The sequence below is a fragment of the Lissotriton vulgaris genome, chromosome 10 (genome assembly GCF_964263255.1).
Source record: "Lissotriton vulgaris chromosome 10, aLisVul1.2, whole genome shotgun sequence".
NCBI classification, from domain to species: domain Eukaryota; kingdom Metazoa; phylum Chordata; class Amphibia; order Caudata; family Salamandridae; genus Lissotriton; species Lissotriton vulgaris.
The window spans coordinates 558737530-558763435 of NC_141698.1; the positions used below are offsets into that span (position 1 = coordinate 558737530).

Here is a 25906-nt window from a genome sequence, read left to right on the forward strand (position 1 = left end):
CCTAGCTGGCTTCCTTATTTTCTCCAAAAAGCATACTAATCTCTTTCTAAATTAAAGAAACCTTTTCTCACCTTAGCACAATTTTTAAATATATCATGTAAGCAAATTAATCTCCCAGATTCCCCTAAACAGTCCTAAATGTATATCATTATTATCATAGTGACTATGAAACTCTAGCAGTACATATTGTGAAACCTAAATGACTTCCAGAAACGAGTTTTTAAACCGACAAACAAGCAAATTATTCTCCCATATTCATGTTGGGAAGTGAAATATTTATTTAAAAAAGCAGACCCCATGTTGTCCTTCTCATGAAATGTGAAAAGTATTTCTTTTTTTTAAAAAACGTTTTTCTGGTCATAATTTAAAAACACAGCACAGCTCCTATGTACAATCACACCCTAGCTGGCTCCCTTATTTTCTCCAAAAGGCATACTAATCTCTTTCTAAATTAAAGAAACCTTTTCTCACCTTAGCACAATTTTTAAACTCATCATGTAAGCAAATTAATCTCCCAGATTCCCCTAAACAGTCCTAAATGTATAACATTATTATCATAGTGACTATGAAACTCTAGCATTACATATTGTGAAACCTAAATGACTTCCAGAAACGAGTTTTTAAACCGACAAACAAGCAAATTATTCTCCCATATTCATGTTGGGAAGTGAAATATTTATTTAAAAAAGCAGACCCCATGGTGTCCTTCCCATAAATGTGAAAAGTATTTCTTTTTTTAAAAAAAACACGTTTTTCTGGTCATAATTTGAAAACACAGCACAGCTCCTATGTACAAGCACACCCTAGCTGGCTTCCTTATTTTCTCCAAAAAGCATACTAATCTCTTTCTAAATTAAAGAAACCTTTTCTCACCTTAGCACAATTTTTAAACACATCATGTAAGCAAATTAATCTCCCAGATTCATGAGAGAAGTAACTTAAAATTGTCTAGCACACATAGGGGCATATTTACAAGGCACATGCACCAGGGGAAAATGACTTAAATTTGCAAAGCACTCATGAGGGTGTATTTACATGGACATTGCACCACATATAAAGTCACTTTTAAAATGGGGAAAATGACGTAAATGTGGCTCAAAAGCCTTGTAAATATGCCCCCATGTTGACTATGTAACTCTTGCAGAACATATTGTGAAACCTAAATGACTTCAAGAAACGAGTTTTTAAACCAACAAACAAGCAAGTTATTCTCCCATATTCATGGTGGGAAGTGAAATATTTATTTAAAAAAGCAGACCCCATGTTGTCCTACTCATAAATGTGAAAAGCATTTCTTTTTAAAAAAAACGATTTTCTGGTCATAATTTGAAAACACAGCACAGCTCCTATGCACAAGCACACCCTGTCAGTACTAATTCTTCACATTATCTATAATTATAATTTGTCAAATAAGCAAAATCTTTTTGTAAAACACTTGACACAAAGCAACATTTTAAATGCACAGCTGGCTTCCTTATGTTCTCCATAAACTATACTAGTCTCTATCTAAATTAAATGAATTTTTTCTCACCTTAGTAAATGCTTTTTGAATTTCAAAACAGTCTCAGACACACACCAATTTTTCTTTAGCAGAGCAAAGGGTATGCACTCCAGAGGCCGCAACCAACAAAGGCACAGACATGCTGTATTTCATCACACATATCTCTCATGTCACCCAATCAAAACTCTTCCCTCACTTTTTTCAAATCAACAGCCTTCCCCCCTCTGCCCTTTCTGCTCTTTTTTCCATAGCAACTACCTCCTGAAAGACCTCTCATGTTTACAAGTTCACACAACAATTTTTCTAATGAACTCTGAACTCTCAGTACACCTGCTAATCCACTGCAATGTTCCTTAAAATCATTTTTTCTTAACCATTCAAATTACATCTTTCAAAGAACACATCCATGCACCCTAACTTTCTGTTTTCAGAAATGGAAATCCACCAATCACTGCTAGTGAATCATTAGCACTGAAACTCCACAGTTTTTTTTCTTTACAAACTCCTACTGTTTCAACTGCCATTTCATTCCCACACTTCATCTGACTGCAGCAGAACCTCCTCTCACCATGTTTTCTGTCTGGATTCTTGGACATAGCTACATCCACTGGGCTCCCAGGTATGCTGATAACAGAAATTTACACAACCTCAATTTACAAAATGTGAAAATCAAATGGATTGGCCAAAGAGGATTGAGATGTCACCAATTGATACCATTGGTGAAAACCTTTTTACATTTGCCAAACCCTGACCTCATAATAGTGCACTGTGGAGGAAATGATTTAGGCACTTTGACTGGGGTAGGTCTGGAAATGCTTTTTAAGGACACCTTTGAGCAATTGATGTCACTTTTTCCTCAAACTGCCTTGGTATATTCCAATATATGCCAAAGACAGAAATGGAGGTGGTCCAATCAATTTTGTCCACAAATTGAGAAAGCGAGGAAGCATGTAAATAAGTCTGTTTCAGCTTACATGAGAGACCATGGAATGGGCTCCATCTACAACAATAACTTGCGTTACTACATGCAAGATATCTACAGAGAAGATGGCGTGCACTTCTCAGATGAGGGGAACAGAGTTTTCATACAAAATTTAAGACTGTGTATTGGTACCTACTTATAAGTACCTAGAACTTACACAGAACCCAAAAGCTCTTTTCAGAGCTACCTTAACTATAATTACTCTTTAAAAATTTCGAATGTACCATTTTTCAATAATTTTCACTTATGTTTGCTTCCCGGTTCGCTACCCGGTTTGCGTACCGGCAGCTAACCGCAGGGGGGTCAGGATACGTCTCCCGTGCCCCCTTATACCCATTTCCCCACATTGTTTCTCGGCCATCTTGTGATTAAGTTCGACCGAAACACAAAATGGTGAACTCCCGTTACGCTACCGGTGAGCTACCCGGTTCGCGTACCGGGTAGCGCTTCTACCGCGAAAAATCGAAAAAAATGTTTTTTTAATTTTTCCCCCATGGGACCCTTTAATAGCCCCCACATCATTCCTAGGGGGTCAGAAGGGGTCTACCTTGCCCCCTTTCATTACTTTCCTCCTTCGTTTTTCTCCACCTCTTGTCTCTCGATCCTACCGAGAGACAAGATGGCGGCCGGTCTGGACTGTTTAGAATGTTGACAGACACCGGAGAGCCAATCAGCTTCGCTTCGGGAAGTTCCGTTACGCGTCAGGTACGCGAACCGGGGCGCTAACCGGAGCGCTGTCACAGATATATCTGTTTTTTAAAACGTTAATTTCTCAAAATCCACGGGAGCACATATATTGAGACATAGCAAAGGCACGTCGGGCAAACCATATCTACAATTTTGCCAAGTTTCGTGTAAATCCATTCAGCCGTTCGAGCTAAAAGTGATTCCAACCGCCCTATGGAAAAATGAATGGGAAAAACGCGTTTTGGGACCCCCCTTTTTTCTCGGCCCACCCCTTGACGAAACCCCCCCAAATTTTCAGGGGCTGCTCAGAAACAAAATGTGCCATTTTCCTGAAAATATCAGCCAATTCCGTCCACAAACGCCAAAGTTATTCGACATAGAATTTTCAGAAATCCCATAGGAAAAAAATCCTAACTATATATACCTACTGGCGACCGCCAGTAGGTAATATATATGATACACACATAAATATATAATTAGAACATATATGTGTGTATGTATTAATATATAACATCCCATTTTATTAAATTATGTGTAATGAATAATTTTAAATTATATTTTAACTTTTAAACCTTAAGTTAATTTTAATATATAAATTTAATGAGTAATTATAATGTCATTACATTTAAACTTAATTTTTTATAATATACGCATCCATAAACAATTATAATACCCATTACTACTCCTATACATTCCTCATCCTTGAGCCCTGAAAACTACTTACTACCCCTAGACCCTACTAATCCATGTACTCTACAATGTGCTTTTTACACCTATGCTTGAAGAAACCTTGTAGGCACAAGGTGGTTAACCTGAGCACACCTGTGTGCTATAATGAGCAAATGTAATCCAAGAGTAATGTTCAAAAAAGTTTTATTCACTTTTTCTCATTGGGTAAATGTATTCATGAATGATGTTCCAAATATTCATCAAATGATAAGCACATTTTCATTCATTGTATGAAACTTGTCCAAAATAATCCAATTCAATACGGTGGCATAAAATACATATATCCTCACCCCAATGCATTTCGAGCCCGAAGGCTCTTCGTCAGGGGGTATGAGCGAGGATCAGCATGCAAGAAGCTTCACGGGAAAGCCGATGGTAAAGACGCCAGAAAATGCGAAAATTTGCTTATCATTTGATGAATATTTGGAACATCATTCATGAATACATTTACCCAATGAGAAAAAGTGAATAAAACTTTTTTGAACATTACTCTTGGATTATTTAATACTAAATCAATTTTACTGAATTAAAATAGATAAACTAGATTAAAATACTATTAGTGTCCTAACATTGACATCATAGGTATATTGGAGCAGGTGCTCACACACTCCGCACACACACGCACAGACACACATACACACACACACACACACACACACACACAACCACACACACACACAACCACACACGCACACACACACACGATACTTTCATCACGCTGGGCAGTATTTGTTATGCATTTTTTTCATCAGGTAATTTCACTATTGAGCCTAAATTTGCACCAACCAACTTTCACATAATGCAGCTTTTCAACGAGTCATTCAGCACAAATAGTGTTTGCTCTTGTTAGTTAGTGCAAATATCACTGTAAAATTAGGCCCATCTTCCATCTTAATAATCAACTTCATAACAAAAGTTCTGAAGTAACAAAATATGAGGTAAGTATGTATAGTTAGTGTTGGACTCGACCCTTTTTGCAGGGTCATCCCTGACATTTTTGCCTTTCTCCTCTATGTTTTCTGACCTGTTGTTGGCTATTTTATGACTCTAGGCACTTTACCAGTGCTGATCAGTGCTAAAGTGCATATGCTCTCCCTATTGTAAATTAATATATTAATCAATGGTTCCATGTTTGGCTATTTGGTTTACTTGTCAGACCCTAGTCTAGTGCACTGAGTCTGCCCAGGGCATGTAAATCCAAATACTGCTGGTGGGCTTGCAGCACTGGTTGTGCCACCCACAGAAGCAGCCTTGTCAAATGTGTCTAAGGTCTGCCATTTCAGAGCCTGCGTGAAGTCTGGTACTGTCATGCTGACTGGGCAAGTGCACCCACTTGCCAGTCCCTAAACCTTCCCTTTTCTTCATATCAGTCACCCCTATAGTAGGCCCAAGGGCAGGGTGCATTGTAAGTATAAGGTAGGATAAGCCCTGGTGTGTGTGGCATGTCCTAATAGTGAATTAAAGCCCTTTTTGTTGTTCACTATTGCAAGGCTAACTGTTCTCCACAGGCCAGAATGGGCTGTTAGATTATTACATTTTTATAATCCTAACAGACGGAGAGAACATGGTAGAAATTCGAGTTTAGTATGCCTGATCTCAGAATATTAAAATACATATTTTAGTGAAGTTGATTTTAATATTCTGTGTTTGCCAATACCACTTTTAGAAAGTAGGTATTTGCTTGCCTAACTTTTCAAGCCTGCCTCCGCTAGGTTGTGTATTCTTTTGTCTGGTTTTCTGAGTGACAAGGTTGGGGGATTCCAAGAGACAGGATGAGTCACCCAGTGGTGAATAGAGAGATCTGCATCTAGATGGGAGGGAGGGGTTGCACCTGAACCTTGAATAGGGCTGTGCCTGCCTTCCACAATGCTGGCCCCACCTCCTGGGGAGCGACTGATGTATCTGCCCTGTACACTGAAAGAAGAGAAGGAGTCCTGTAAACAAAGTGTTCTAGGGCTGTACTTGCCTTCCACAATGCTGGCTCCACCTCCTGTGGGGCATCTGATGTGCCTGCCCTGCACTGTGAAAGGAAAGGAGAAGTCTGGTAAACAGAGTGCTTCAGAACTGGTTTGGACTGGGCAAAGGCCCCTCTCCCCTCAGAGAACAAAGGATTTTGGGGTATAAATATTGGGACCCTGATATAAATGTAAAATGTAAATGTAAATGTAGGTATACTTATATAGCGCGACCTGTGACCACAAAGGGCATCCTGGCGCTTGCCTAGGGAACCCGTCCTGGTATTCCCCTGTGAGAGGCCCCGGCAGGGTATCCACAAGGTGAAAGCCAGGCATCCCGCCGCGAGGGGCCGTTGTGGAGATTAAGCAAGCTATTGCCCAGAGTCGCAGAGCGTGAACCCGTGAGTCGAGAAGGCACCGGAGCGAGAATTATCGAGACCGTGGAATTTTTAGCCCAAGACCCGCCGAGGCGGGGAATTGAACCCTGGTCCAGGGCCGATCTCAGCTTCCGGGTTTGCCGCCTCTAACCCCTGAGCCACACTTCTCCACTGATCCCATCAAATTAGATCACTTTTGGACTACAAGAAGAAACCTTTACTGAGGAGCGGAACCTGAAGAAACTGAGGAGAGACTATTCCCAAGTTGAAGTGCTGCTTGGGGGATTGGCCTGCAGTGGTTGCCTTACTGCCAAAGGAAGGAGACAGGAACTTTGTGTACTTTGCTTTCAACTTGTGAAGGATTTCTAAGGGCTTGGAAAAGAGCTTGCCTCCTGCTGAAGACTCAGGGACAGCAGACTTCAACCCCCAGCTCCCCAGATTTCTTTTGGAAGTGCCTGCTGCTGTTTTGGGCCTTCTGAGGAACTGCGTGTTGCAAGGAGCTGGAAGTGCGACTCAACGAGAAGAAGCATGTCGCTGGGCCTGCCGTCACAACTCCAAAGGAGGGTGTCGCTGCTGGAACTGTTGCACTACACCGCATCGGAGATAAAGCGTGCAGCAATGAAAAGGAAGCGTGTCGCCATCGCTGCTGCTGCCGTTGCAACACCGAAGGAGGGTGTCGCCTCTGTAGCTGTCGCATTGCACCGCATCAAGAGAAGAATCTCGCAATGCGGTCGGAGCGTTTCGCCATCGCTGTGCCTACCGTCGCAAGTCCGAAGGAGTGTGTCACCACTGGAACTGTCGCACTGCACCTCATCGAAGAAGAGCACCTGGCATCCCTGAGAAGCGCACCGCCATCGGAGCTGCTGCCGTCGCATCGTGGTTGTTGCCGCTGTGGTTGTCGCATCGTGCGGAAGCTTCACGCATCGTGGGAGAAGAGTGTCCCCGCTGGAGCTGCTGCCGTCGCATCGGCGAACAAGGGTGTCGCCCTGCAGTCCACGCATCGAACCGAGAACTTCTCGCATCCCCGAGAAGCGTGCCGCATCTGGAAGATCTTCACGTTTTTATTTCTTTGCACCTGCACTTTGCCGCATTTCCCTCGCTGCGACATTGCTTGTCGTGGAAGCGCAATGCAACCTAGGGTACATTGACACAAAGTGTTGCATCTAAGAACTGAACTGAACTAAGCTTAATCTACCATCTTAAAGTAACAGTATTGTGTATTTTTGTTGTTTATGGTTTTGTGGTAACTCTATATAAAGTCTACTTATTTTTTATATAAAACCTGTGTGGTGTCCATTTGTAGTGTCGTCACTGGGTTACTGTATATGGTCACAAATGTTTAGCACACTGCCTCTGAGATAAAGCCTGTCTGCTCGTGCCAAGCTACCAAGGGGGTGAGCAGGGGTTATTTTAGGAGTGTAATCCCCTTATCCTGACTAGAGGCGAGGGTCCCTATTCGTCACAAGTACCTACCTGTGCCAACTAGAGACCCCCAAATATAACAGTTAGGTTTACTAAATTCTACATCTATGTAGCATATATATATATATATATATATATATATATATATATATATATATATATATATATATAGATAGATAGATAGATAGATAGGATGGATGTTGTGATTAAGGAGCATGATATAAGATACATTTTTCTGGTGACAAGATTGTTGAAATAGGATCGTATCATTTGATGATAATTTGGATATATTTCCGGGGTCTGCGAAGTATCAAAAAATCTATTCAAAATTTAGGATTTTAAAGTGTAATTTTGTTTGCTCCAACCACACTCATGGTTAAATTGAATCAAAGCATGTGTTAATCTGTATTTTAAACAGGAATACACAATTACTGAATGAATTTCAACACATGGTTTACGTATTGAATGTGTCTTTAAATTAATTTACATGATTGTATATACCATGTCATGTTGAAAAGTATTGAGATTAACTCATGCTGCTTGGTTGCCGCTTGGATATGCTACAATATGCATTTCCTTTACAGTACAGTGGCAAGTTGAAAGAAAGACGATGGCAACTCTATGAGTAGTGTTGGAGGCAAGTCTAAAGGGTCTATTACGATGGCGGGCGGACAAAGTCCACCCACCACGGCAGCGGAGAAATGGACTGCCTGCCATAGGTGCAGTGGTCCCGCCATACACATTAGGATGTCCCCACCACACTGGCGGGTGCATCCTGCATTTCTAACATTGCGGAGGGCGGTGCTGTCAGCAGCACCTGCCGCAATGTAAGAAATGCATGTTGTGCATTTGCATGCACAACGTGACAGGTACAGTGCAGTGACTGCCACCTTGTGCATGCAAATGCAGGCACTACCATATGTACCCCCCATGTGCCCCGCCCCCCCCAACACACTGGGGCCCCCCAAAAGCAAAGACTGAATGCCTTTTCATGGCGGCAACGCCAACATCCTAATATGGATGGCGGTGTCTTGCAGACAACGCCACCATATTAAACATGCTTTCCACCCGGTCAAAGAGTCAACTGGCAGAAAAGCAGCGGATGGTCTTTCCGCCCGCCACTGACCCCCCAGCCATCCTAATATGGTGGAGCGTCTTTCTGGTGTGGATGGCGGGCGGTTCGCCCCCGCCGGGCCGTCGGTGGCTACTGCCGGCCCGGCGGAGGCGAACCAACCACCATCCTAATGGGCCCATAAGTCTGTTTTCACTGGTTGTTATTTCACGTCATGATATTAATAAAGAAAAATTGTTGTCAAAGCAAACACTCCAGTTCCAGTGGCAGGAGCTGTCAAAGTGCCTCCGCCTGCTCCAACTATCACTCCTGCACAGAGGGAGCTGTCTTTCCAGCAGCTCCCTCCGTGCAGCAGTAATGCCAGCTCCTGCAAGAGGCTGGAAGCCGGCTGCAACCGGGGGGGCCTTGAGGCTCCCCTGCCATCACCATGCTGCACACTGGGTGCCCAGGGCACCCAGGAGACATGGCTTGACCCTGGTGGGTGGGTTCCTTGGGCTGAAATTGGCCTGAAGAGGGGGCCTCCTCCCCCATTAAAAAAATATGTATATTAGAAAGCCAGGAACCGGGGGATGAGGTCCCAGAGGCTGAAATCAGCCTGGTGAGCAGGCTAGGCTGCCCCCTCCCCATTAGTTATATCCTGGCCCCAGGAGATGGGGTCCATGGGGCTAAAATCAGCCCCCTCCCCTTTATATTATAAATACAATAAAGCCAGGTCCAGGGGGATGGGGTCCCGGAGGTCGAATTGACCTGGTGATGGGTGTTGCACAGTAACTCTCCCAATGAACACAGTGCATTAAAGCAATTAAGGGACTGTGATGCTGTGCACAATGGAGGTGGGGTCAACTTTTTGTTGGTCTTTCACCTTCGGGTATGTACATATAAAATAACACACAGCTTATATGTAAAATAAATGCTAGTAAATTTAATCAGTGGAAAATGCATACTTTATGAAACCTCTATTAATTAATGCACTGCAGAGGTCTGTGTCTGTAACCAGAGAGTCATGGATTTGAGTCCAGGTTGGAGCAGTGGAGAATAGTAACATATGCCCCTGCAAACCCTTTGGTGCAGCACCTGTGTTATGCTCCTTAAAAAGCACACACTTCATAGCTCAGCTGGTAATCCACTCGGGCACTCTTGCACCCAGTCATAGACCCACTCAGTCACTCAATCACCCATCCACAGACCCACTTAGAAGCTCATGCACCCAATCACAGACCCACTCAGACACTCATGTACCCAGTTACAGACTCACTCAGGCACTGATGCACCCACATAGAAACTCACAGACCCACTAAAAGACTCATGCATCCACTCATGTACCTACTGAGGGAGTTACATACCCACTGACAGAGCCACTCAGACACTGATACACCCACTCACAGGCCCACACAGAGACTCATGCACCCACTCACAGAACCACTCAGAGACTCATGTACCCACTCACAGACCCACTAAGACACTCATACAGCAACACACAAACCCACTAAGACACTCATGCACCCACTCACAGACCCACTCTGACACTTATTCACCCACTCACAGATCCAGGTAGGCACTCACGCACCCACTTACAAACCCACTCATACTCACGGACCCACTAACATATCCCCTTAGACACGCGCACACCCACTTACAGACCCACTCAGAGACTCACACACCCACTCATAGAATCGCACACCTATTCACAGACCCACTGAGACACTCATACACCCACTAGTAAACCTACTCACAAACTTATATAGCCACTCACAGACCCACTCAGGCACTCATGCACCCACTAAGAGGCTTACTTAGACACTCACGCACCCACTCACAGACCCACTCTGACACTCACACACCCACTCACAGATTCACTTACACTCATGCACCCACTTACAGACCCACTCAGAGACTCACACACCCACTCATATACCCACTCAGACTCACACACTTAGTCACAGACTCACTCAGAGACTCACTGACCCACTCACAGAGCCACAGAGATGCTCCTACACCCACTCACAAACCTCATGACAAACCCATGCATTCAATCATAGAATCACGCTCCCATTCACAGACCCACTAAGACACTCATACACCAACTCATACACCCACTCACAAACCCACTAAGAAACTCATGCATCCACTCAGAGGCCTACTTAGATACTCACTCACAAACCCACTCAGAGACTCATGCACACACTTACAGATGCACTGACTCATGCACCCACTCAAACTCATGCACCTACTCAGAGACTCAAGCACCCACTCACAGACCTAATCAGAAACTCACAAAGCCACTTACAGACCCACTCAGACTCTCATACACTTACTCACAGATTGATTCACACACTTGCACACCCACTCACAGACACACTCAGAGACTCATACACCTACTCACACACCCAGTGAGACACTTATGCAGCCACTCCAGAACCATTCAGACAATCACTCACCCACTCACAGACCTACAGAGAGACTCATGCACTCACTCACACACTCACTGTCAAAGGGTACAGGTTACAGCTAGGAAATAAAATGTAAAAAAAACTTAGAAATTCACTTAAAAAAATCAAAGATTACTGTGATATTATAGTTAGGAAATAAAATAAAAATGGTACAAATTCACTTAAAAAAACAAAGTTACAGGCACATTGTAGTTAGGTAATAGAATTTAAAAAACCTTAGAAATTCCCTAAAAAAACAAAGGTTACAGGGGAGTTATAGTTAGGCTCATATTTCACTTGTACAAAACCAGTGAAATTCAACAGTTATAGTTAGCTACGCTAACTATGCTAACTATTACTTACGCCCCGCAATTCCCTGCTTATGACGTCACATATTACATCCCTCATGACATGGTAAGTGACATCACTGAGGACTAGGACTGGGGCTAGGGGGTCAGAGTATTCCTACCCTGCCCCCTTTTCTTTATTTTTTAACGTTTTCTGAAGCCCAAAGATGCCTATCCAATCAGATTTTAGCATGGAGGACTGTCATATCCTCAGAGGATGTGGATCCCTTGATATACAATTTTGGATTTCCTTTAATTCCTCAACAACTGCTGAATAGATTTGCACCTATAGAATCTGTTCTTTCTAGACCAAGAGCTAGCTTTCTGCCACATCTGATGTAATTACATCCAGCAGTTTGGGATGTAGTCATGTCTAAATGCACTATTTTGCTCCCCTTTTTCTAGGCCCCCCCTTAACAGATCACCCCAAAACTACCCATGCACAACAAGACCTAACTTGACACTTTTTTGGGACATTTTGTGAAGATTTGTTAACAGCACCAAAGATATAGGCAAGTAAAAAAATGTGTTTCTTATGGAAACTAGGTCCTAACCATAACTACCTACTGGTGACCGCCAGTAGGTAATATATATATCACCACTGGGAAATTATAGTTAGGATTGTGTTACCATATTAAATGCCTCTTTTTTGTGTTGCAAACCGCTTTGAAGAGTCTCTATGAAAATTTTCAAACAAGTGCTATTTTATGACTATTTTGTGCATGGAAAGTTTTGGGGTGCTCGGCGGAGGCAGAGAAAAGGGGGATTCCCAAAATGAGTTCCCATTCATTTTTCCATAGCAAATTTAGACACAGCTACAGCCCAAACCACTGAATAGATTTTTACCAAATTTGACAGAAAGCTAGATCTTGGTCCATGAAAAATGCTTTTTTTGTATATCTGTTCAGAAGTTTTTGAGCAATTAATGCTCAAATATTTTGTATACGTCATGCCGCTGAGGATCTGCAGAGCTGATAGAACTCCTGCTGAGATCTGATTGGCTACCACCACATCAACCATGATCTGCAAAGAAATAACCCCCCCCCCCTCCAGGGTGGGCCAGGGCCTACGGATGGGGGGGTGGGGGGGGCAATACTTGTTTATGTTTGGGAAAGGGGGCACCCCCTTCTCTGAGCTGCAGAGAGGGCGAAGGGACATCATTCCCATGGCCAAAATGCACCAAAAAGGGGAGGGGGCTACCCTCCCCAAGCTTAAAAAGGCCCTAGCACCCTATCACCCAGGGCTGAGTAATTAAACGAAGGAAGGGGATGCACGGCCCACCTCCCAGAGCATGATGCGGTCCCACAGGGACCCCATCTCCCAGGGCAATCACAGTTATTAAAATGTAGGGGACCACACTGTCCTCTCCCTAAGCCTTTAAAGGCCCTGGGGAACCCATCCCATAGGCCAGCATAGGTACTGTGTCCCTGGCAACCCACCGCTGGGACACAGTGGTTTCCCTTCACACACCAGTGTGAGCAGCGACACATTATTTGCTCCCGCCTGGCGCTAGATGGGAGCAAATATGCAAGTTTGCTCCCAGCCAGCGGGAGATTAAAAAATGCTCCCGCTGGCCTGGGAAGGCTTCTGTTCTGTTTACCTGCCTGCACCCCTACGGTTAGGGAAACAGAACACATATTGCTTCTGCCCGGAGCAAGCGTAAATAGCTGCTCCCCCTGGGTGGGGTTAATGCCGGCTCCCATATTATGCAGAGAGCCAGTTGAGGCCACAGGGGTCTTGGGGCTCCCTCCACAGCCCCCAAAGAGTTGCTTGGAGGGTGACCTGGGTGGTCACCAAGAAACCCATCTATAAAAGTGATAGGCCCCAGGTGATTGGGTCCCTGGGGCCTGAGAAGGATTGGGGTTTGGGCCACGCAGCTTGGCATTGGCTGCCTGTGGGCAATGTTTTCTCATGCACGACCAAAGGCTGTGTACAGAGTGGGGTTGCTCATCCCCAGAGACATTTTAATGAGTGGGCAAAGTGGGCAATTGCCCAGGACTCCCACCTTCCAAGAGGCCCCTGAGCAAGTTGATTGTTTCTCAGTTTAACCTCTATCTAACCTCTATCTATCCTATTTCTCTATCTAAACGTATGTTCCTGTCAACCTACCCCTATCCCTGACTCTGTCTCTCTACCCAGTGTCATTCTAAGAATTTTCAGGGGCCCAAGACAACACATAAATGACCTTGTTTTTGTGTAACACTGTTTAAATTTAACATATAATTTAGTGTTGTTTAGCATCACACCAGCTTGAATTAGCAGGAATTAGGTAAGAATAAATACATTTGTTCTGTAAGGGCCCCCCCCACTATGTCTTGTCCAGGCCCCCCAAAATCCTTAAAGTGAAAACCGTGTGCAGTGTGGGGTTGGCTGACTCCAGGTAGGTTGGTCACAGGTTCTGGCCACAGGACCAGTCAACCTCTCAGCGTGTGATTCTCTGCCTGCCGGGGAGTTAAGAGCAGGGCCTGGCAGCAGGCCAGGCCCTGCTGGCAACTCTCCCCCATGCACGGCCAAAGGTGGTGCACTGTGGAGAGGTTGGCTTTATGTACGGTAACAAAATATTACTTTATGTTAAAAAAAAACTAGAAGTTCTGTGAAAAAATCAATGGTTAAAGTAACATTATAGTAGGGTGAAATGTTCAGTAACAACTTAACATTTTGAACTTAAAAAAACACAGAAATTTACTAGTTATAGTTATCTCAGGCAACTATGCCTCATGTCATAAGGCAACTATAAATCACGCCCTCGCCATGCACTGCTAATTGCCCCACATATTACATCACTCATGACATCCTTTAACATCATTGATAATATCACTGCAGCATTTGCAATGGAATTATTGGTGGGCACAAGTTATAATTACCTTAGTGCACCAGTAATTTAGCCCCAAGATTTTTACACAATGGTAAAAAATGTTAACATAATGAATTTGTTCTGTTTCTTCTGAGTTTACATAGTGAGGAATGTAACCAATATTTACTTTAGGTCAGTTTTGAAATGCAAGGCTTCAATCCAGGTACAAGGCAAAATCAGGTATCTGTTTCATAATATGAAAGTGCAAAATCAAATTGCTTCATATTTTTTAATAACAGTTGGGCAGAGGAAAGACCATTCAAAAAATCTTTTTTTTTAGATTGTATTACACAAGAACATTGATTTATTATTTATTAATGTACCATATATTTTTGTTACGGTTCAAAATTAATTGATTCAGTTTTTGCCCTAGTGCAAATATCTTTGTGTGATGTGGCCCTTTTTAGGTTTCGCCTGGCGTCCACTGCGCAGCAGCGTTCGCGCAGGCGAAATCTTATGTTAGAACAGTATGTGGCTTAGTCCCGCCTCTCTCTTCCATTGGCTAGCTCCATAAATGGAGGCTAGCCATTGGAAAAGAGATCTGTCCGTCATTTTTCGAGGCGATTCGTGGGCGTTCCGGCAATTTTTGTAAGTTTGTGCTTGCTGCTGTCCTGCCCCCCCCCCCTGTTCGTGCTTGCTGTCCTGCCTTCCCCCGCCCCCCCTCTCGCTGTCCGTGTCTCCAATCTCACCCCCCTCCATTGCTTTTTTAATGTTCTTTTGGGTAATGTCCGCGCTATATAAAAATGCCCTAAATAAAAAAATATAAATACTGCTGTGCTGGTCCTTTCGGATCTCCGACCCTGCTGCCCCTCCCCTAGTACCTGCGGAAGTCGTTCCTGTCCGTTGCAAAGCCATAAGCTGTCTTTGAGCTGGAGGGGCACAGTGTGCTCTGGGCCAGTGGTTTTGTGTTACCTGTTTTCGTTACTTTTGGTAGATATGTGTGTGTGTGTGTGTTTGGTGCGTGTGTTTAGTTTGTATTTGGTGTTTTGCCATACGTGTCTTGTATGCTAAACTGCATTGGTGTGCCTTAAAGTTTATAATTGTGTTCAATGTATGTTTGGGTATGTGCACATGTCATTTTGATATGTACATGTCTATGTGACATAAGAGTGTTCCGTGTGTGTGGAATGTATGCATTATGTATGAGTGATTGGTTGTGCTTCTATCGCTGTGATTTGTGTTACATATGTTTGTAAGTTTTTGTTTGTGTTTTGTGGTTGTGTGCCTACCCCGAATGCACAGGAGTTTGTATTGTTATAGGCGTGCATGGTTTGATTGCTGTATGTGTGTGCTTCGGTGAAGTATTCCTGTAATTGTGTTTTGGGCTCACACGTCCTTTTGAGTGTGTGTACTTTGAGTGTGCGTGTTTGCGTGAATGTTGGGTGTTCATGCTGGTGGTTTGAGCTTCTGTGGCCCTGTTTGTGTGTGCGTGTGTGTGTATGTGGCAGAGAAAGTGACGCGGGAGCAGGGATGAGGTGTGCCTCGGCCCAGGGGCAGCAGAGCTGGCCTTGTTTCTAGCCCTGCAGTCCCCTCGACACCACCCCAGAGCTAACATTACCGCAGGCATTATCTGTGTAATTGGGTTTGCTCGGTCCATCTCAATGGGTTTAAGGAAACGCGATAACAAGGACACAATGGATTGCTTATGGAGTGGACCTGGGAACCTTAAGATTAGGGACAGGGGTAATAGGCATCACAATTTGATTTCATTCCCCTGCAGGCAATGACACTTTGGGAGCTCGGGGTTGACTCCCATGTGGTAATTTGCTTCACACCTCTTATTTTCGCAAGGGAAACAGACCCTACAGCTCACACACTAGATTTGGTTTAGTTTGTTTGCTTCAGTGAGTATGTTAATGGGAGGCTGAATATGCCAGACCACCTAGCTAGAGTGGTGTACGCATTATTCGCACATTCAAACTCTAATACGCTTGTACATTCTTCCACAAATGCGCACAGACACACACTTACACGAGTGCACATGCACGAACACACACGTACATTTTGGTTTATGATTGCATAGATGAGCAGGAGAATGAGTTGCTGACATTTGTTGCATATTGACACCAGCCCTTCAAGGCCTTTTGCACACTATCTCTCTCTTTCACACACTTACCCTCACACATGCATGCCCCACTTTCAACACATTGCCACAGATACAAACATATGCATTCTGACATTCACTTGCTTTCACTCACACATGCAGTAAACATTGTTTCTGGTCCGTGATTGCCTCAGAGGGCATGATGAAAAAATCCTTGCAGACCAACGAACTAGAGTGCCACATACATTTTCATGCCTTGTGGATCCATGCATATGCACACTCACTCACATGCGCACATTCATATGGCCGGGATGCCCGCTACCCCCTCTCAACACAATCCCCAAGGATGGGAGAAGTCGGACACAAGTTTGAACTTTTGGAAGGCGGGAGGGAGTCACCCTCCCGGCCGTATTTATTAAAATATGAAACAAAATTTAAAACATTAAATAAAAGTTTCATAATTATGTACAATTTTACATTTATTACATTTCGATGCAGACATGATCTTTGGCTAACCTTACAGATCTCTAATACAAAGGTTTCCTAGCCGAGTCTAACATCCTGCAAATGCAAACATTCTAAATTAAAATTGTACATCCTAGCATTAAGGGCCAACGGCAAGGTCTTAACCGGTGTCAGATCCCTACTACCAAAAACTCCCGCCCTCACCGTGTGAGTGGCACATGCGCAGAGGACTCTACCCTCGTTGCCAACTGTAACTTCCCTTGTCGTGGTGGGGGCCCCCTTTCCACTCGACGCCATCTTAAAGGTCGTCCGAGTTCCCGTGTGAGGTATCTGTAGGAAGGACAGCGTGGACTCCCCCCCATCCCCACACTCTCTATCCGCCGTCGCGGATATCCGGCCCCCGGGAAATTAGTAGGAGGGGCATCTAGCCGCCTCCCCCCTGGGAGGGGCCTATGGCTGTCTCCTCCTAGGCGACCCATCCTTAGTGGGTGCCGCCTCCCCATGGGAGGGGCCAATGGCCGCCTCCCCTCGGGCACTCCCATCCGTTGTGGGTGGCGCACCCCTCTAGGGACCTTGAAATTACTGCTCACCGATCATGACCTTACCGCCACAGGCCGGATAGTTGACCGACTATCCGGCCCCCCAACTCCTCCTAAAGGTCATGCTTCCTCAAACCCCTTAGCCATGCTACGAAGTCTCCTATGAGTAAATCATTCCCCTCCCAGATACATGAGATCACCCCGAATACACCCGTGACGAATGCTATGCAACTGCGAAGAGCGAAACAATTTACCAATTTTATTGTTAACCCTTTTCACCGAATGGTTCAGTGCTGACACCGAAAGGCCCCCCCGCCATACCTTCCTGGGAATCATGTGGGACCAGGCAATCGTGCACCCCGGGATTCTTTTAGCCAACCAGCTAACAGCAGCCAAAATTTGTTCGAACAACACTTGTCTACCCAGTGTCACCAAGTCATTGCCCCCCAGGTGTACTATGACTACAGATGGCGGTGACCTTTTCCGCCCTAGGAGACCCTCAAAAAATGATTCGAATTGGTCAAAACAGAGCCCGCCCTTCCCAAGGAAGGCCACTCTGTACCCGTATTCCCCAGCTGCGTGAGTCGCGTCACCTGCTTCGGAAACGTCCCCGGCGCGCCTCACATATGAGTGGCCGACGACCCATACCACTCTCTCTCCAGACGGTGATCCTTGACCGCTGGTCTCCTGGTGCTGGGTCGACTGCAAATTCCGCCCCGCGTGACGGGCTCGCGAAACTGTAATTCAAACAAAAGACAAGAAGCGTGAGTGCATGTCAATTGATCATTACAACATGTGCAATCGCACATACCTTTTGAAGCAATTCGAGGACCATCGTCCCAACTGTTTCACTTCCTACGCACTCTGACCCCTGGCTGTAGCCTCAGTAGCAGCCCCTATCCTAAAGGAGTGGGTCCCAAAATCGCACGGGTCCATGCCCGCAGCAGCGATTGTCAGTGCTAGCACCCTCTGGAACTGAAACCTCGTCAGTGGGGTGCCATCCTTGTGCCTCAGCAAACTCCCCCCCATGTAGCCGCCCTTAGTGCCAAGTATTCCTCTATACACTTTATTGGGCACGTGGGGGACCCTCCCGCGCGCTGCACGACAACACTATTCCCAAAAGCCCCCTGGTCAGTTTTGGACCTGGCTATCGAGACCACCATCAAATCACCCCTAATTTGGACGTGATCCCTGCATAAGCCTCCCTCAACGTCTTTCTTATTCCTTGCGACCAGTTCGCTCACCCGCATAGCCCCATGGAATGCTAATGCAAAAGCTGCCCGGAACAGAACTGCTTCGAAATGGGAGGAGCATGTCTCGTCTAGTTTTGCTCCAAGCAAAGCCAACCTGTGTAAGCCAATCGGGCGTCTCACATCTTGCTTGCGACCCTCGAGGCGCTGCCAGCCACGAAGGGCCTTCTTAACCAAAAAGGAATCCGTTGGGTCTCTTATGCCATGCACCTGCGCCATGAATGAAATGGCCGCCCTATGCCTACTGGCCGTTGCCGCTGATCGGCCTTCTCTGTGCAGCGCTACCAGGAACACCAGGAAGGATTCCTCCTGACCCCAGCTCTGACTCCCTGTTGGACCCAAAAATGTGCAATAGGAACGAAACGCTCCTTCGTATGCCTTCCTTGTCCTGGGGGCTAGGCTTGCTGCCACGAGGTCTTGTAGTCCGGGGCACCGATTAGCCATAGTGCTTCGGGGAATGGTGCCGCCACTAGGTCCGCTGTAGGCAGATAATCCCTGAACGCCTGCATATGTGAACGAGAGAGTGCATCAGCTGCATGATTCAGTACGCCTGGCACATGTTTCGCCCTGAACTGTACATTCAGTCTCATGCAAAGCAGCACAACTTCTTTCAACAATCTCAAGATCCATTTGCAGCGTGCTGCCTGTTGGTTAATGCATTTGACCACAGTCATATTATCAGACCAAAACACCACTGCGCGGTCCCTGAAGTTGTCAGGCCATGCCATCAGAGCAACCCAAATGGGGAATAACTCCAAGAACCCAATGTTACCTGTGAGACTGCTGGAGTGCCACCAGCCCGGCCATGTTTGCGCCGACCATCGATTACCTAAGATGGCGCCAAATCCCACGCTCCCCGCCGAGTCAGTCCACAGACCTAGTTCATCTGAAGACACTGGCGGCTTGTTCCACACGACTCGACCGTTGAAGTCCGCCAGAAATGCCAACCAAATGCGCATATCCTGGCGAACCTCTGCCGACAGTCTCGTACGGTGGTGCCCCTCTTTGAGACCGACCATAGCTTGAGCAATAGAGCGTGAGAAGGGGCGGGCCATAGGTATTACCCTCAAAGCAAAGTTAAGCTGACCCACTGTTTGCTGTAACTGGTGCAGGGTCACTTTCTCTTTACCCAGGCATTGCATCAAGGAAGCCCTAAGCTTGGCCACCTTTTCCATGGGTAAACGGAAACATCCCTCCACAGAATCGAGCTCAATTCCCAGAAACTCCAGTGAAGTAGATGGTCCAACCGTCTTACCTGGTGCCAGTGGGACTCCAAACTCCCTCATGAGGATGCAGAAGTCATGCAGCGCCTGCGCACATCTCGCATCGCCGGCTGCTCCCAAGAACAGGAAGTCATCGAGATAGTGCATAACATGACTATGCCCTGTGGCCTCGGTGAATGCCCACTCTAAAAAAAAACTGAACATTTCAAAATAGGCACAAGAAATGGAGCAACCCATAGGCATGCATTTATCCATGTAATAACTTCCTTGAAATGCAAAACCTAGCAAGCGCTGATCCTGTGGGTGTACCGGGAGCAACCGGAACGCCGATTCGATATCTGATTTCGCCATCAGCGCCCCGGGGCCCAGGCGATTCAACATGGCCACGGCCTCATCGAACGATGCGTACCGTACTGAACAGACTTCTGGGTCAATGGCCTCGTTCACCGAGGAACCCCTTGGAGCAGACAGGTTATGAATAAGTCTAAACTCCCCCGGGTCTTTCTTCGGGACAACCCCTAACGGGGAACAGATTAATTCTGCCACCGGCGGGCGATGGAAAGGCCCTGCCACTCGCCCCAAGCTGACTTCTTTTGCTATTTTCTTCTCTGCCATGCTTGGGTTGTGCTGCACCGATAACTGGTTTTTACAGAAGGAGTCCCCCCGAAAATCCCCCGCCGGGATGTGGAAGCCATGTAAGAATCCGTTCCTCAACACCCCAGCGGATACATGATCAGGGTATCTGTTTAACCAAGGAGTCATAGCCATGAGATCAACGGGTGTAGACAATCGGTCACAACGTTCTACCTCACTCCTGCTTAGAGCCTCCTTTTCCTCCCGTCCCGCTATTTCTCGATTTACACGAACTCTCCGGGTGTGAGGAGTTCCCACAGCCCGCACATACATGCTTGAACCTACATGTTCCCTGCGGTCTGTTACAGTTGCCTCGATTGAAGCCCCAACAGACCCCCCGTTTGCCGCCATTCCCGCCGGTCTTAGGCTGGTAATCCCCACCGGCGCCCGCTCGAAAGGGCACAGCGGGCTTTTGGCGGACAACCCCCGACCCGCTCCCGCCTGGCGAGGACGTACCTGCCGCCCCTGGCAGGAGCTGTTTGTGCCATGACACTGAGTCCAGGCAATCCCAAGTCAAAGTAGCATCATATTCTTTGGCTTTCCTGAATTTCATGTCATAACCTTTCCATTCCTCCCCCCCGTACATAGAATAAAAATCCATAATACGATTTTGATAGCAAGTCAACTCAGTCATCACCTCGGGTTTACGTTTCCCCATAACTGCAGTAAATATAGAGAAGGCCTTAACCCAATTCGTCACTGTCACATGTTAACATATTTGTCCCTCCATATTAACTCTTTCGTGGCCAAAGGGATGTGCTGTGCCACCTTTTCCCGCCTCGAGGGTAATGAACCCTCCCCCGCTATTGGCAATGCGAGCTTACCCGGTTCGGCCGTTGTTCCCGCCGTTTTCTCGTGACCAACTGCAGGTCCTACCGGTGCTACCTGTGGGGAAACAAGAGGAACATTCACCTTTGCGACATCTCTCGACTGCCGCAATTGCTTGATTAGTAGTCTGGCCTCCTCGGCCGGATCTCCAGGGGCCACTGACCCCCCTGCTTTCTTCTTGAGCCATGCTGCCAACTGGATGGCCAATTCGGGAGGCATATCCACATCGTTATCAGGAGTAATTACAACCGGGATCGGCTGCCCCATATCAGGATTTGGTACCGGGTTGTCTACCGGCATGAGGGGGGCGACTGGGGGTACCTCTGGGACCGGGACCTCCCCCGAAACTGCCCTCTTCTTGACCCGTTTCCCTCTACCCTCAGGGACGACTCCCGGCAAGGACGGGCCTATTACCTTCTTAGGGTGACCCGGGTTGCTCAGTGCAGCCAGCTGTTTTTTGACCTCCGTCAAACCTCTACCGATCGATTGGACTTGTCCGAGTTTTCGGTCCATGCAAGCCATCCGGTTCGACAACAGGCGTAATACCTTGTCCGTCTCGGAACTCTTTCCCGCTTTCTTGCCAGCCATGATGTCGAGTATTCCGCTCCTAGCTGATCGACGAGGTTCCGGACTCTAGCAACTCCAAGTAACTGAAAGAGAAACAACAAGATTACAAGTTCTCAAAATTGCTGCTTGTTCCGTCGAGGGCTCACGAGCAACGAGTGGGTGAAGCCTTCAGAGCACAGGAACAAGAGGACGCTTCTTCGGATTCCCGCTCTATTTATTCTTCTGCGGGAGGGCGTGTACCCTCCTCCGGTACGCCTACTGGGCGTGGTCTTCGGTGTAGGTGTCTAGGACAACCCCTCTTGGGCGGGAAAAGGCGCGCCCCGGCTACGCCGCTTCGGGCATACCAGCCGAGACACGCCCCCGCCCAAAATGGTTTCCCAGGAGGATCGAGGCACCCAACCATACGTTCGGAGGGACCGAATGGTCGCCCCTTTCCATACACACTTGTGAACGTTCATTCACACAATGATCATGCACACACACCCGTGCACATGTGCATACTCATGTGCACACGCGCACACACACCTACAAACACACACACCATCACTCAGGGAGCTCCTAATTGAATGTGAGCATTGCATGTCAGCAATACACATGTGCCCACACACACACACACACCTACAAAACACACACCATCACTCAGGGAGCTCCTAATTGTCAGCAAGCTCTTTAATGACTGCAATTTAAGGCAGGGTTTTTGGTCCTTTGATGAGAAGGTTAGTTATTATTAATCATTTTTACTGTTTGCGAGAGCTTAAGCTATTGGCATTGTAAATGGCAATGCCATTTATTTATCTGTTTTCAAAACCAACACATAAATAAAAAATTGTCATTTACAATGCCAATAGCTCTAACTTTTACAAAGGCGAAACCGTTGCATTGTAAATGCTTGTTTCCAGCTGTGCAAGCATCGAAAACGATGCAAAAAAAAGAGTTTGTTACACTTTTGTACCAATGTAAAATTTCTGTAATCTGACCGTAGGCACCCATGACTTTTCCCCTCATAAACTCAATACAAAGCGCTTGACTTAACGATGTGCAGATTAAAAAACAAAAATCTAACTCAGCTCTGTAGCAGGCGAAAACCACGACCGTGACGTGCAGTTTTCCCATAACAGCGAATTACAACCAAGTAAATGGGTTTAAGGGCTGGCTGTCGTCTCCAACACTTCTAAAAGCAGTTGTTGAGTTTGGTGCTGCTGCCAAGAACATGCCCCTTTCATCATCCTCCTTGGGAACGGCATATGGCATGTTAGCCAGCCCTGTGCGGTGTGTTTGCTCAGTCAACATACGGGTCAATTAAGCTGTTAATGGAGGAATATATTTACATTTTGCATGTTGTAGTTGTTTATTTTTCTAGCAGTAAAAATGCCCTTAAATGGGGTTTCAGGTTAAAATTTTCGGGGCCACTTCAAGTCTTTGTTTAAGTGACAGAAAAAAACACTTAGGTGGGGCAGTCCTAAAATCCCACTTGACTCCACGAAAATAAGCCATTAAACATACTGTACAAGTGTACGAAATTGTGTAATTTCCTTTTGTATAATTACATGAAATTCTGAAAAAAGTATGTAAAATTATGCGAAATAGAAATCCAGCATTTAGAGTTATATTAGTGTGAAGTTGTATTTAGGACATGCGGGCGTATTTTGTGCTAAAAAAGCACAAAAACACAGGTGCCATGAATTACAGCTACTCGTATTCTGGTTGATTGTGTTTTTCCCATACTCACAGACAGGAACGGACTGGGACCAGCAACCAGCCCTGGCAGATTGCTGCTCGACCGGCCCTAGAGTGGAATGGGGGGAGGGGGGAGGGTGGGGGGGGGGGCAGCATGCTGTTTAGAAGCATCGCTCCCACTTTTGTTACAGGGGGCTGATATTGTAGCCCTGCTGCAAAACCGGCCCCTGCAGGCACAGAACCGGCCCCCACCACTCAGACCCACTGGGGAAGTGCCCAGTGCTCGCTACGGCCTGTCCATCCCTGCTCATAGAATAAGATTTTTTGCGAATGGTCTTTAATTACTAAACCAGTCATAGTGGTGTAATTTAAGGAATTTCACGTAACAAGCATGACACAAAGTGGTGGAAATTATACGAGATTATGCTGGTATGCTGGCGCCGCAGACAGGGCAACTGGCGCTGGAATCTGGGGACCTTGGTTCGATCCCCGGTGCCGGCGGCAAATTTGCCTAGCACCAAGTGACTCTGGGCAATAGCTTGCTTAATCTTTCTGACGGCCCCCAGCGCCTGGAGACCCTTACGGGTGATTGTTCGCGCTTTACAAATGTGGATTATTATTATTATTATTATTATTATAATAAAATAAACTTCACCCGAGCCTGCCATATACCACTGTGTCAAGTTGTTATGCTGTGCACAATTAAACTTCAGAGGGGCCATTTTATGTTTGGGCATCTTGAGCCCTTTCTCTAAATCTCCCTGTTTGTAAAAGAGACTTTATGGATTTGTGTTTCAAATTTTCTGCTATCAGATTGTTCGGAGTCTGAGCAGGCAATTTCAGGATTTAAAATTGTGACCAACAGATCACAGAGGCAATCTGTTAACTCAAAGCCGCACTATGCAAGCGCATGGAGTTAGCCACTAATGTATACATGACTTTGACTATGTTTGTTTTTGAATGACAGCGCTCTCCTCCAATTATCGGCTCAAATGGGGACAGTGGGCGCCCTGGGAAAAGCTGGGCTGAAATGGATAACTGGAATCAGAACGTCAACCAGCCTGGATGGAGGGATACAGGTCAAACAGGGGCGAGATCTCAAGGTTTTCCTGAACACCCCAGAAGACTCCATTGAATTTATTGATTTCAGGTATAGCAGAATTAACGTAATTTTCATAGACCGCCACAACATTATGTTTTATTCAGTTACTATATGGGGTGAAAGTGATGTGTCTATTACTAAAATAAATCAAGAATCATTCCCACAACATGATGGCTTTTAAGTTCAGGAAAGTTGCTCTTCCTTTACAAAAATGCACTTCACAGTCTCTATGCATAATAACATAAGTAGAAATATGTGTCCAATATGGGGCATGGTAAGCAATTTCTGTTCATGACCCTTCATAATTTGAGACCATGATATTTTGGAAAAGGCTGTGTACATAATATGGGGCATATTTTTACGAGCCCTGTAACGTTGCTCTTGCACCACGCAATGTTGTGCAAGAGCGACACAACTTAAAAATAAGATTTATGAAGGGACGCAAGGCTACCTTGCGTGGCCCTGAAGTGGCTTCATAAACCTCAATAAAGTAACTCATCGCAAATTGCTGCGTTGCCTTATCTGCCCCTCTGTTCCCACGCAACATCCGTGGTTTTTGATGCATTCCCAGATTTACCAAAACTGGTAAACCAAAAAGATATGCCTTCTAAGAGGAGGCATAACGAGGAGAATTATCTTTATTTGTTCTCGATGTTTCCTCTTTCTGTGTGCTGCATTCTTCAGCGCACATAGAAAGAGGAATATGCCTCTCAGAATTGTTTTTGTGCAGGAAGGTGCCCATTCCTGAAAAAAACACAATCCACCTTACAATGCAGGCACCCTTGTACCATGGTGCGTGTGTGCCTGCATTAGCGCTAGGGAGCCAAAATGGCAGAAATGCGCCATATTCTTTTAAATACGGTGCATTCCTGCCCTTTCCCTCTCATGCAGTCCAGCAAGGCAACTTGCTGTACGGCACTGCGCGATAATCTCATAAATATACCCCTACAACTTTAATCTGATGTCTGATAATCAGCCTATTTTAATGTTTGTATTTAGTTTTCTCTAGCTCGCACCCCATAGAGCATCAGGCATTGTACATGCCTTTGGGTGGAGCTCCTTCGGACAGCTGTCAGACTGAGGTGCACCTTTATAGTTGTGTGACCGCTCACTATGTGAAAGCTCAGAACACATTCTATGGGTCAGCAAATTTACACAGTGAACTCTGAACTTGGGGGTTCATTCTCAATTCAAGAACCTACATTTTAAAATGTGTGACATTG

The 25906-nt window shown here is 45.9% G+C and overlaps 1 protein-coding gene across 1 annotated transcript in view; it reads left to right on the forward strand.

Annotated features, from left to right (window-relative positions):
* The window catches only part of APOLTP (apolipoprotein lipid transfer particle homolog), a 1141779-nt gene that overhangs the window by 306304 nt on the left and 809569 nt on the right, over positions 1 to 25906 (forward strand). Inside the window, exon 16 of the mRNA XM_086941409.1 lies at positions 24549 to 24731. Coding sequence (XP_086797535.1) covers positions 24549 to 24731 — 183 coding nt within the window. The remainder of the gene's footprint in view (positions 1 to 24548; positions 24732 to 25906) is intronic.